The 13,981-nt window shown below is 39.3% G+C and overlaps 1 protein-coding gene across 20 annotated transcripts in view; it reads right to left on the bottom strand.

Annotated features, from left to right (window-relative positions):
* Positions 1-13,981, bottom strand: part of PACRGL (parkin coregulated like) — a 53,014-nt gene that overhangs the window by 26,381 nt on the left and 12,652 nt on the right. For all 20 annotated transcript variants that reach the window (XR_008524982.2, XR_008524976.2, XR_008524973.2 and 17 more), the window contains 3 exons: positions 11,671-11,805; positions 11,054-11,161; positions 1,519-1,599 (listed from right to left, as the gene is read on the bottom strand). Coding sequence is in view for 1 of the 20 variants with exons in the window: in XM_054554986.2 (XP_054410961.1) it covers positions 1,519-1,599; positions 11,054-11,161; positions 11,671-11,805 (324 nt within the window). In the remaining 19 variants the exon portion in view is untranslated. The remainder of the gene's footprint in view (positions 1-1,518; positions 1,600-11,053; positions 11,162-11,670; positions 11,806-13,981) is intronic.

The raw sequence follows: 13,981 nt of genomic DNA, 5'->3' as shown, positions 1-13,981 counted from the left end.
TAAGGAGGAGGAAACAAGAGGAGTCAGAAGAAAATAATAACAGCCCTTGTAGCTACAAAATCTTTTTTAAAATTCTGTATTAGCAACATTCAAAGCTAGTAAGATGGAGTAGTAAAAAAAGAATTTGATATTTCTGGGATCCTGGATTACTCGACTACAGCTCTGTGTTCCCCTTCCAAATCTTAATGTGCTATTTCTAAACTTTATTTACACGTATACTATCTCCTCCTCCACACCCCCTCCACTCCCACCACAAAATCTAACATGCTTGGCCTGTCCCTTTCTACTTGTCCCATTTCCCATACTGGCCCACAGGATATGGAAAATCACCTAGGGAGCGTTTCCCACTGAAAAGCTGTGGCATCATCACTTAGCATTTGTTCACTTCCACTCCACAGAAGAAGAAAGGAGAAATATATTTTGCATTTAAATTCTCAGAAGAGCAAGCAAGAATTTCCTTGCTGCAGAGGAGACATGGGATTACTAGGGGAAAGTTCTGCACATCTCCTCAACAAGGTGTCTGAATGCTAATGCTCTGCCTAGGACCCAAACACAACAAAGAAATTCATTATCTAGTAGGCTTAGGCACTTACTTCCTCTTGTCAACTGTATTCTAGGCATCCATCATGGAAAGAATATAATCAATCAAACAACTCATTGAGATTGGTCAAATGAGGTATTTCGCTAAAGCTTTATGTCTGCCATTTTAAAATTGTATATGATCAGGTAGATTTTCTCATAACTAATTCCTTTAGAAGTACCTACAATGGAACTAAGTTATGCAGTGTTAAGATGGTCACATGCAATTCTATCATTAAGATCTGATTAAACAAAATTTTCAAAAGCAAGGACTGCTTTTATGGAAATATTTCTAAGACGAGATTATCTGAATGCTTCCTTCAAATGCTGAAAATTCAATTAGTCTAGTAATTTGACACCATACAGTTATGAAATCCTCCATATTTTTGTACCTTGAAAAGTTAGAATAATCAATTAAACTATTCCAGCACTGTGTGTGCATATGTGTCCGTGTGTGTGTGTGTGTGTGTACACCTATGGGGGTATGCACGCACTTACAGAAAGAATGGTGCAATCATCTGGATGTCTGAGTCAGAAAAGGCAGCAAATGAAAGAGAAAAAAGTATTTTTTCCTCAATGAGATAAGTTAATCATTTGGTTTTCTGAACTTTTCGATGCTCAAAACTAAACCACTGAAAATACTTTAAAGAAAAAAACTGTACCACTGTGCCACACGGAGTGCCACATTAAGCACTGTGAAAGTGTACAAGCCCTATATTTACTCAACCTGAGTCTGGTCTGAGTCGCAGGGCTTGAGAACAGTGTGACCTAGAGACAAACTCTTGAGTTCTAAAAGGAAAATAACAGCGTCAATCTCACATAGTTACCTGTGGCTGAAATGAGATAGTATATGTTAAATATATATATATGTCAATTTAGTAATACACCTAAAAGTTAAAAAAAAAAAAAAAAAGACTTAAGGAATAATATTCTACTTACACTTCCGCCACGTTGCTCTAGCTTTTGTAATGCGCTGGTGATTGGCTCTTTGAATTTCTTGTCCATTAATCTCTTGGAAAGCTTTTAAAGTAAGATTAGGGGGAAACGAAATGACTTTAAACTTAACAATGCTCACCATACGCATAAGTAAATCTTCAGGAACACCCCTTGTTTTAGATTTCAAGGCTTCTTTTAGGAAGCATCTCATTGAAATTTACATGTATAAGGTACCTCTGTATTTGTTTTAAAAAACAATAAATTTACATTATTTCAGGTAAAACCAATCCTATAAAATCTGCTTCGGTATGCTATCTGAAGTAAGGTTTCTATAAAAAAGCATATTTTATGATTTTGTAATTTGCAAGAGCATTGAGGACCATGATGGAAAGCTGTGCCTCTAAAACACACATTTTCCTGCAATAAAAAGGGAAGAGAGGACAAAGGATGGAGGATTTACATGAGTAATTTATAACAGTGAATGCCCTGGGGATGGACAGGGTCCCTCTCCAGTCTTCCAGTTGCTTTCTTCAGACTGCATTACCCTGCTGAATCTGTATACACCCTGTATAGCACAGGGATTTATAGGCAGATCCATGGGACATCAGCATCAGAATCACTTGAGATGCCGTTTAAAAATGCAGATTCTTGGGTCTCACGCCATACTTAACCAGAATCCCAGGGCAGAAGCCCAGAATCTACATTTTTAAGCAAGATTTTCAGGTGATTTATTCCCTCTTTAAAGTCCCATACATTTGCAGCTCAGAAAACGTATAGTTTATTTTGCATAAATGAAAAAATGAGTTGTATACAGGGCTTCAGTAACTGGTTTTGAAAAACTTTTTCAAGAATACCCTTTCTTCCAATAAACTTCTAATGTAGAAGTCTATAAACCAGATAAAAATTAAGGCTTTGAGGCTGAAAGGTATGGAAGATGGGGGTGAGGGACGAAGGGGGTCCAATAGCACCTCATTGACATCCTCAGTGGTGTCTGTCTCATAGTGAGCGGTAACAGACCAGGAACTAACCCTCACACAACCTATTTCTAGAACTCTTTATATAATACCAGGATCTGATGGTCAGGGTGGTGTCTAGGTCTTCCCAAAGTGCTGGCAGCCCAGGAAAGCTAGATACCCGTTCACAGTCAGTCCTTGTCTAGGAAAAGCAGACCTCTGAGGAGGAATGCAAGTGACCAAAGATAAATGCCACTGACCAGAAAGATTAGAAAACAAAACAAATGTATACAATTGTTAAATCTGGTCTTTTCTTTCTGCCATCGGAGGTGGGACCGACAGACTATTTAGGAAGCCTTGCTTGACTGACTTTGAAGAAGGATCCAGTGTGATTCCTTTTCTCTACATATCATATCCCCGTGACTCTATCCCAATTTTCTCAGCAGATGTCCTTGCTGCTTATTTCTACATCCCCCACCCACCTGCAAAAACAAAAACAAAAAAAACCCAAAACCAAAACCAATAATCCCCACAAGGACTGACAGCATGCCTGTTTCTGCTCAGGATTATAGTCTCACTGCTTGGCATACCTGGCAGAAAACAGGAGGCCAGAGTGCAAGAGACTATTATTAAACTACTGCATATATGAACAAGTCACTTTGTATACTAGTGTGAAATTCCTGTAGTTGGTCAGCCACACCCCCTGACATGAAGCTTACAAATATCTGCCAAGATTCTCTTTCTTCTGTCATAAGACTCCTCATATGTCAAGGCTTGAGAGTCTATTCTCACTATGTCTTCTCCTCACCTGAAACCTCACGGAATTTCATCTACGACCTGTGAGCATACCTATCCTGATAGAGTCACCATCGCACCTACTTCTTATACTGTTAACCAGGTAGTTCCTGGGGTGTATTACACTAGTTGTGGAACAGGAAGTTAAAAATACAGTTCTAGGATCTCTCATATGGATGGATCCAAGAAAAAACAGTGGAACCATTATCAAAATCATACCTCAGCTGTGAAATACAGAAGAATGCAGACAGGGAGGTCCTATCTAAGTCTTTAATCTTTCTATCAGTATGCGGTATAGAATTTCCCTTGCCTAATGTTTGGCCCTTGCCCCATGTTTGGCCCTTGCCCCTAGCTCTTGAATGATAACCTCTAAGTTCTTGGAATGTCCTCCCGGATACGGTATCCTTGTCAACATGGGAGTTTCGGGTGACACCAGGTAGTCTATACAATGTGATTTATGATGAGAACTTTGGTTCACAGGGTATTAGCTCAATTTCTAGAGAGGGTGTAGACTAATGTCAACCACACAGGCAGGCAGTCTTGCCTGCATGACAGATACCAATAAAAACCCTGGACACTAAGGCTCACATGAGCTTCTCTAGTTGGCAATACTCCATGCAGGTTGCCACACATTGTTGCTGGAAGAAGTAAACACTGCATGAAGAAGGGGGCAGTTCCAAGATGGCCGAATAAGAAGAGTTCCAGTCTACAGCTCCCAGTGTGAGCACACAGAAGACAGGTGATTTCTGCATTTCCAGCTGAGGTACCGGGTTCATCTCACTAGGGCTTGTCGGACAGTGGGCGCAGGACAGTGGGTGCAGCGCACCAAGCGTGAGCCGAAGCAGGGCGAGGCATCGCCTCACCCGGGAAGCGCAAGGGATCAGGGAATTCCCTTTCCTAGCCAAGCAAAGCTGTGACAGACAGCACCTGGAAAATCAGGTCACTCCCAACTTAATACTGCACTTTTCCAATGGTCTTAGCAAACGGCACACCAGGAGATTATATCCCGTGCCTGGCTCGGAGGGTCCCATGCCCACAGAGCCTCGCTCATTGCTAGCACAGCAGTCTGGGATCGAACTGCAAGGCGGCAGCGAGGCTGGGAGAGGGGCGCCCGCCATTGCTAAGGTTTGAGTAGGTAAACAAAGCAGCTGGGAAGCTCGAACTGGGTGGAGCCCACCGCAGTTCAAGGAGGCCTGCCTGCCTCTGTAGACTCCACCTCTGGGGACAGGGCATAGCCAAACAAAAGGCAGCAGAAAGCTCTGCAGACTTAAATGTCCCTGTCTGACAGCTTTAAAGAGAGTAGTGGTTATCCCAGCACGGAGTTTGAGATCTGAGAACGGACAGACTGCTCCTCCTCAAGTGGGTCCCTGACCCCTGAGTAGCCTAACTGGGAGGCACCCCCCAGTAGGGGCAGACTGACACCTCACCCGGCCGGGTACCCCTCTAAGACAAAACTTCCAGAGGAACGATCAGGCAGCAACATTTGCTGTTCAGCAATATTCACTGTTCTGCAGCCTCCACTGCTGATACCCAGAAAAAACAAGATCTGGAATGGACCTCCAGCAAACTCCAGCAGACCTGCAGCTGAGGGTCCTGACTGTTAGAAGGAAAACTAACAAACAGAAAGGACATCCACACCAAAACCCCATCTGTACGTCACCATCATCAAAGACCAAAGATAGATAAAACCACAAAGATAGGGAAAAAACAGAGCACAAAAGCTGAAAATTCTAAAAATCAAAGCGCCTCTCCCCCTCCAAAGGAACACAACTCCTCGCCAGCAATGGAACTAAGCTGGATGGAGAATGACTTTGATGAGATGACAGAAGAAGGCTTCAGACGATCAAACTTTTGCAAGCTAAAGGAGGAAGTTTGAACCCATTGCAAAGAAGCTAAAAACCTTGAAAAAAGATTAGACGAATGGCTAACTAGAATAACCAGTGTAGAGAGGACCTTAAATGACCTGATGGAGCTGAACACCATGGCATGAGAACTACCTGATGAATGCACAAGCTTCAGTAGCTGATTCGATCAAGTGAAAGAAAGGGTATCAGTGATTGAAGATCAATTGAATGAAATGAAGCGAGAAGTGAAGTTTAGAGAAAAAAGAGTAAAAAGAAACGAATAAAGCCTCCAAGAAATATGGGACTATGTGAAAAGACCAAATCTACGTCTGATTGGTGTACCTGAAAGTGACAGGGAGAATGGAACCAAGTTGGAAAACACTCTGCAGGATATTATCCAGGAGAACTTTCCCAACTTAGCAAGGCAGGCCAACATTGAAATTCAGGAAATACAGAGAATGCCACCAAGATACTCCTTGAGAAGAGCAACTCCAAGACACATAATTGTCAGATTCTCCAAGGTTGAAATGAAGGAAAAAATGTTAAGGGCAGCCAGAAGAAAAGGTAGGGTTACCCACAAAGGGAAGCCCATCAGACTAACAGCGGACCTCTCGGCAGAAACTCTACAAGCCAGAAGAGAGTGGGGGCCAATATTCAACATTCTTAAAGAAAAGAATTTTCAACCCAAAACTTCATATCCAGCCAAACTAAGCTTCATAAGTGAAGGAGAAATAAAATCCTTTACAGACAAGCAAATGCTGAGAGATTTTGTTACCACCAGGCCTGCCTTACAAGAGCTCCTGAAGGAAACACTAAACATGGAAAGGAACAACTGATACCAGCCACTGCAAAAACAAGCCAAATTGTAAAGACCATCAAGGCTAGGAAGAAACTGCATCAACTAACAAGCAAAATAACCAGCTAACATCATAATGACAGGATCCAATTCACACAAAACAATATTAACCTTAAATGTAAATGGGCTAAATGCTCCAATTAAAAGACACAAACTGGCAAATTGGGTAGTCAAGACCCATCAGTGTGCTGTATTCAGGAGACCCATCTCACGTGCAGAGACACACATAGGCTCAAAATAAAGGGATGGAGGAAAATCTACCAAGCAAATGGAAAACAAAAAAAAGGCAGAAGTTGCAATCCTAGTCTGTGATAAAAAAGACTTTAAACCAACGAAGATCAAAAGAGACAAAGAAGGCCATTACATAATGGTAAATAGATCAATTTAACAAGAAAAGCTAACTATCCTAAATATATATGCACCCAATAAAGGAGCACCCAGATTCATAAAGCAATTCCTTACAGACCTACAAAGAGATTTAGACTCCCACACAATAATAATGGGAGACTTTAACACCCCACTGTCAACATTAGACAGATCAACGAGACAGCAAGTTAACAAGGATACCCAGGAATCGAACTCAGCTCTGCACCAAGTGGACCTATTAGACATCTACAGAAATCTCCACCCCAAATCAACAGAATATACATTCTTCTCAGCACCACATCACACTTATTCCAAAATTGACCACATAGTTGGAAGTAAAGCACTCCTCAGCAAATGTAAAAGAACTGAAATTATAACAAACTCTCAGACCACAGTGCAATCAAACTAGAACTCAGGATTAAGAAACTCACTCAAAACCACTCACCTACATGGAAACTGAACAACCTGCTCTGGAATAACTACTGGATACATAACGAAATGAAGGCAGAAATAAAGATGTTCTTTGAAACCACTGAGAACAAAGACACAACATACCAGAATCTCTGGGACACATTTAAAGCAGTGTGTAGAGGGAAATTTATAGCACTCAAAGCCCACAAGAGAAAAGCAGGAAAGATCTAAAACTGACACCCTAACATCACAATTAAAAGAACTAGAGAAGCAAGAGCAAACACATTCAAAAGCTAGCAGAAGGCAAGAAATAAGATCAGAGCAGAACTGAAGGAGATAGAGACACAAAAAACCCTTCAAAAAAAATCAATGAATCCAGGAGCTGGTTTTGTTTGAAAAGATCAACAAAATTGATAGACCGCTAGCAAGACTAATAAAGAAGTACAGAGAGAAGAATCAAATCGACGCAATAAAAAATGATAAAGGGGATATCACCACCGATCCCACAGAAATACAAACTACCATCAGAGAATACTACAAACACCTCTATGCAAATAAACTAGAAAATCTTGCAGAAATGGATGAATTCCTGGACACATACGCCCTCCCAGGACTAAACCAGGAAGAAGTTGAATCTCTGAATAGACCAATAACAGGCTCTGAAATTGAGGCAATAGTTAATAGCTTACCAACCAAAAAAGTCCAGGACCAGATGGATTCACAGCCGAATTCTACCAGAGGTACAGGGAGGAACTGGTACCATTCCTTCTGAAACTATTCCAATCAACAAAAAAGACGGAATCCTCCCTAACTCATTTTATGAGGCCAGCATCATCCTGATACCAAAGCCTGGCAGAGACACAACAAAAAAAGAGAATTTTAGACTGATATCCCTGATGAACATCAATGCAAGAATCCTCAATAAATTATTGGCAAATTGAATCCAGCAGCACATCAAAAAGCTTATCCACCATGACCAAGTGGGCTTCATCCCTGGGATGCAAGGCTGGTTCAACATATGCAAATCAATAAACGTAATCCAGCATGTAAACAGAACCAAAGACAAAAACCATATGATTATCTCAATAGATGCAGAAAAGGCCTTTGTCAAAATCAACAACACTTCATGCTAAAAACTCTCAATAGATTAGGTATTGATGGGACGTATCTCAAAATAATAAGAGCTATTTATGACAAACCGACAACCAATATCATACTGAATGGGTAGAAACTGGAAGCATTCCCTTTGAAAACTGGCACAAGACAAGGATGCCCTCTCTCACCACTCCTATTCAACATAGTGTTGGAAGTTCTGGCCAGGGCAATTAGGCAGGAGAAAGAAATAAAGGGTCTTCAATTAGGAAAAGAGGAAGTCGAATTGTCCCTGTTTGCAGATGACATGATTGTATATCTAGAAAACCCCATCATCTCAGCCCAAAATCTCCTTAAGCTGTTAAGCAACTCAGCAAAGTCTCAGGATACAAAATCAATATGCAAAAATCACAAGCATTCTTATACACCAATAACAGACAGAGAGCCAAATCATGAGTGAACTCCCATCACAACTGCTTCAAAGAGAATAAAATACCTAGGAATCCAACTTACCAGGGATGTGAAGGACCTCTTCAAGGAGAACTACAAACCACTGCTCAACGAAATAAAAGAGGACACAAACAAATGGAAGAAGATTCCATGCTCATGGATAGGAAGAATCAATATCGTGAAAATGGCCATACTGCCCAAGGTAATTTATAGATTCAATGCCATTCCCATCAAGCTACCAATGACTTTCTTCACAGAACTGGAAAAAAACTACTTTAAAGTTCATATGGAAACAAAAAAGAGCCCACATTGCCAAGACAATCCTAAGCCAAAAGAACAAAGCTGGAGGCATCATGCTGCCTGACTTCAAACTATACTACAAGGCTACAGTAACCAAAACAGCATGGTACTGGTACCTAAACAGAGATATTGACCAATGGAACAGAACAGAGGCCTCAGAAATAATACCACACATCTACAACCATCTGATCTTTGACACACCTGAGAAAAACAAGCAATGGGGAAAGGATTCCCTATTTAATAAATGGTGCCGGGAAAACTGGCTAGCCATATGTAGAAAGCTGAAACTGGATCCCTTCCTTACACCTTATACAAAAATTAATTCAAGATGGATTAAAGACTTAAATGTTAGACCTAAAACCATAAAAACCCTAGAAGAAAACCTAAGCAATACCATTCAGGACACAGGCATGGGCAAGGACTTCATGCCTAAAACACCAAAAGCAATAGCAACAAAAGCCAAAATTGACAAATGAGATCTAATTAAACTAAAGAACGTCTGCACAGCAAAAGAAACTACCATCAGAGTGAACAGACAACCTACAGAATGGGAAAAAATATTTGCAATCTACTCATCTGACAAAGGGCTAACATCCAGAATCTACAAAGAACTCAAACAAATTTACAAGAAAAAAACAAACAACCCCATCAAAAATTGGGTGAAGGATAGGAACAGACACTTCTCAAAAGAAGACATTTATGTAGGCAACAGACACATGAAAAAATGCTCATCATCACTGGCCATTAGAGAAATGAAAATCAAAACCACAATGATACCATCTCACACCAGTTAGAATGGTGATCATTAAAAAGTCAGGAAACAACAGGTGCTGGAGAGGATGTGGAGAAATAGGAACACTTTTACACTGTTGGTAGGACTGTAAACTAGTTCAACCATTGTGGAAGACAGTGTGGCGATTCCTCAAGGATCTAGAACTAGAAATACCATTTGACCCAGCCATCCCATTACTGGGTATATACCCAAAGGATTATAAAACATGTTGCTATAAAGACACATGCATATGTATGTTTATTGCCGCACTATTCACAATAGCAAAGACTTGGAACCAACCCAAATGTCCATCAATGATAGACTGGATTAAGAAAATGTGGCACATATACACCATGGAATACTATGCAGCCATAAAAAAGGATGAGTTCATGTCCTTTGTAGGGACACAGATGAAGCTGGAAACCATCGTTCTCAGCAAACTAGCTCAAGGACAGAAAACCAAACACCGCATGTTCTCACTTATAGGTGGGAATTGAACAATGAGAACACTTGGACACAGGAAGGGGAACATCACACACCGGGGCCTGTCGTGGGGTGGGGGGAGGGATAGCATTAGGAGATATACCTAATGTAAATGATGAGTTACTGGATTCAGCACACCAACATGGCACATGTATACATATGTAACAAACCTGCACGTTATGCACATGTACCCTAGAACTTAAAGTATAATTAAAACAAACAAACAAAAAAACACTGCATGAATAACTCCACTAAGAGAAGAAAACTGAAAACTCCATGCCTGGTCTCTCATGGACCCTGCCTTATGTGCCTCTTACCTTTGCTGATTTTAATCTTTTTTTGTGTGTGTTGTTAAGAAACCGTAACAGGCAATAACAGCTTTCCTGAGTTCCATGGATCCTTCTGGCAAATCAGCAAACCTAAGAGTGGCCTTTGGAACCTCATAAGCTGCACAGGGTCCCAGTAAATATTTATATTAAAGATTAAAGTTACACATATCAGGAGAAAGTCTCTTCCTGAATGCAATTTACAGATTCATTAAAACATCACAATGAAAGACAAAAATACTTAAACATGTTTGGTAATATCTAATTACACAAGACAGTGTATGGGCACCACTTAAATTCATAGTTAATCAACATGAGCATAATACCATCTTACTGTTTATTAGCTTTTATCCATTCATCTTCTGGTTTTTTTCTGAAGTGCTGACTCGCTCTGTTACCCAGGCTGGAATGCACTGTCACAATCTTGTCCCACTACAACCTCCACCTCCCAGGTTCAAGCAATTCTCCTGCCTCGGCCTCCTGAAGCTGGGACTACAGGTGCATGCCACCACGCTTGGCTAATATTTGGTATTTTAGTAGAGATGGGGTTTCACCATGTTGCCCAGGCTGGTCTCAAACTCCTGAGCTCAGGCAATCCACCCACCTCAGCCTCCAAAGTGTTAGGATTACAGGTGTGAGCCACCACGCCCAGATGGTTTACTTTTTATTATAACCCTGAACTCTGCTCACGTAGGTGCTTTCCATTTAAAAGAAAAATAAAAGTAATACTGTCCATTAGTAAAATGTTTTATGAACGATCTGTATATTTTTTGCTAAGGATGATGAGATTTTTAAGGTTTTGAGTTGAAGACTTGAAGTTGTTAAATCATGAAGAGATATGGATGGTGCATGATACATACAGTCAATCATCTAATCTTTGCAGTACTTACGCTTGTAAGCAGATGCTTCAGATGGTCGTTTAGAGAAGGACCAACAACGACACTTAGCTGAACTAGAGCATTCAATCCTCTTTCAAACACTTCATCATCTGAATGGACCTGTAAGGTTGGTTAGTTGGGGGGTGTATGGGCATCAGAGAAGAGAGGAGAAAAGGAAAGAAAAGATAGGTTAGAAAAAAGGGTAAGCAAGTAGAGAAAAGGGTAAGATTAAACATCTAAAATCAGAAGATAGTCAACAAAACCTAGAATTTTAAAAATAACCTTCAACACAGGACATCTAGAAGCAAAAAACAAATTTTCCATCTGACTGAAGCATTAACTACAATATATGTAGCATACAGAAAGACTGATTTGGGGTTCATTACTTCCTCTAATTACTTAAAATGTCCCTTTTTACCTTTAGTACATCCTCTAAAGATGTCTTCAGGTATGTAGTTATCTGGCCCTGAGTAACGGTTGCCTAATTCTGCAAATATGTCAGAATCACAGATAAAGGACTAATTTGCATATAATTTGGAGGGAAAAAGGCATACAATATTCTAAATATATTACAGCTTTCTTTTATATCATGTTTTCAAATATAAAGTACAATGAAATAAATGACATACCAGAGCTGCCTTTAGCACAGGAATCAGTCTAGGTAGCAAAGGAATAGCTTTTTCAGGAGCACCTTTGACCAAAAGTAATTCTCTAAAACCCTCCTTTGACACAAAAGTGTATGGATGCTTAGTCTCTCTCAGACCCTGCCAAAGACCAAGAGGAAACATGATTTACTACCCATTTCATTATGCTAATAACAGAAAAATTGAGTCTTTACTTGCTTAAACAAAAATCAAAAATTTCATTATTGTTTTCCTAATCATGATTATAATTTCAGCAATTACAATTTCAATTACACTGAGAAACTGTGGGACAAAGGGTTCCTTGGTATCCCAAAGGAGACTGGTTCCAGGGCCCCTCCTCCAATGGATACCAAAACCCGTGGATACTAAAGTTCTTCATATATAAAAGAGCATAGCATGTGCACATACTCCCATATACTTTAAATAATCTCTAGATTACTTATAATGCCTATTACAATGGAAATGCTTCATCAATAATTTTTATATTGTATTGTTTTATTTGTATTTTTTTATTTTTGCATTTTTTTTTAATAGTTTTGATTTGCAGCTGGTTAAAACCCTAGATGTGGAACCCATGGATGGGAAGGGCCAACTGTACATGAGACAGGAGTAATCTCTACCCACAGAAGGGAAGGAAGGGAGAAGAAAAAGAAAAAAAAAAAAGGAAAAGAAAAGAAATGGAAAACAGGGAAGGCAAGAAAAAATATAAGAAGAAAGAGAAAATAAAATAGGAAGGAAGGAAAAAGCAGGAAATGGAAGGAGGAAAAGGAAAGGTAAATGAAAATACAGACAAAAAGAAGGGAAACTCACTAGGATAATTAAAAGATTTTGTTATGTACACTCACTTTCTGAAAGCAGAGCAAATTAGTCTATGTTTATAACCACTCCTTTATGAATGCATGGCTATAAGATCCCCTACATTTAGTGATTTTATGACTTAATAAGTTTCTAAAATAAATTTCCTTCATATTTAAGTATATTAACGTATTTAGAAAGCAAGTATCATACTATATGCATTTTAAAGGCATGTTAAGATTTTAAATGTCATTTGTAATAGTGAAATGCAGTATGAAATATTTAAAAAAACTGTAGATCATATCTCACTATGCCTTTCACCCTAAATGCATTAGAAACAATTAGCTAGTACTCTTTTATGATTTAACCAATCACAGTGAGTCAAGATAAAAGGGCCATCTGACTTTTTTCAAAATGATAAAGTAAAACAAAATCAACAGTAAACTCCTTCAGTTTGACTAATTATCTATGAAGAAATATAATCAGCTGCAAAATCATGCTTAGAAAAACCAATTCTCAAATAATTTGTCCTTCAGACCTAAATATCTGCTTCCAAATAGTAATCGAACATTTCCTTTCCTTGAAGCTGTCATGCTTTTGAAAACCATCCTGCCAAGCACATGGGCGTCATTTTGGATCAAATAGCAGTGTCCTGTATCCTGTTCATTTTCGAGATAAAAACTCTTAGATTAAAAGCTGAAGTGGATTTCAGCAGTGGTTCTTCTGTCACTACTTATCTGTTAGTAAATGAGGCCAGGAGAAAGATAAAAATCTACTCAATACAGAAAGAAAAGCATTGACATTTGGACAATAGGTATATAAAAGGCTGACTTTAAGCAGAAGTTAGAGTCCCTTTAAGGATATCCCAAATTAAAGCACTCCCTGTACAATATGATTAGCTACACTACACTTTCAAAGCTATCACCAGTTTTGATTAGTCTAAAAAAAAAAAAAAAACATGGTTTGCTACCTGGCATAAAAGGCTTAAGGTTTAAAAAATAAGGAAACAACTAATTTTGTGTGTGTGTGTGTTTGAGATAGCATCTCACTCTACTGTGAGAGGTAGCATCTCACTCTACTGTGCCTGGCTAATGTGATTTTTTTTTTTTTCTTTTTTGTACAGACAGGGTCTCCCTATGTAGGTCAAGCTGGTCTCAAACTCCTGGGCTCAAGCGATCCTCCTGCCTTGGCCTCCTGAAGTGCTGGGATTACAAGCATGAGCCACAGCACCCAGCCTAACCTTTAATGCCAACCTCGAAACTGAATTTCAAAATAGGCTACCTATAAAAATACACTGCTTGTAATACTCAGCAATAAATTAAGAAAAATAAAAACATAGTTTTTGCTAGTAACTGGTTAGTTTACTCTTAAGAGAGTAAACATATTTGGAGAATTAAATGAGGAACTAGAGATTCTGATGTTTCATTTTAATTAAGGAATCTCAATTGGCAAAATTACATTTTTCTGTTCTGCTCCCACTTGGTCCTCCCCACTGGTTTTA

Source organism: Pongo abelii, chromosome 3, assembly GCF_028885655.2.
Source record: "Pongo abelii isolate AG06213 chromosome 3, NHGRI_mPonAbe1-v2.0_pri, whole genome shotgun sequence".
Taxonomy (NCBI): Eukaryota; Metazoa; Chordata; class Mammalia; order Primates; family Hominidae; genus Pongo; species Pongo abelii.
This window is presented reverse-complemented; position numbering and strand designations above follow the sequence as displayed.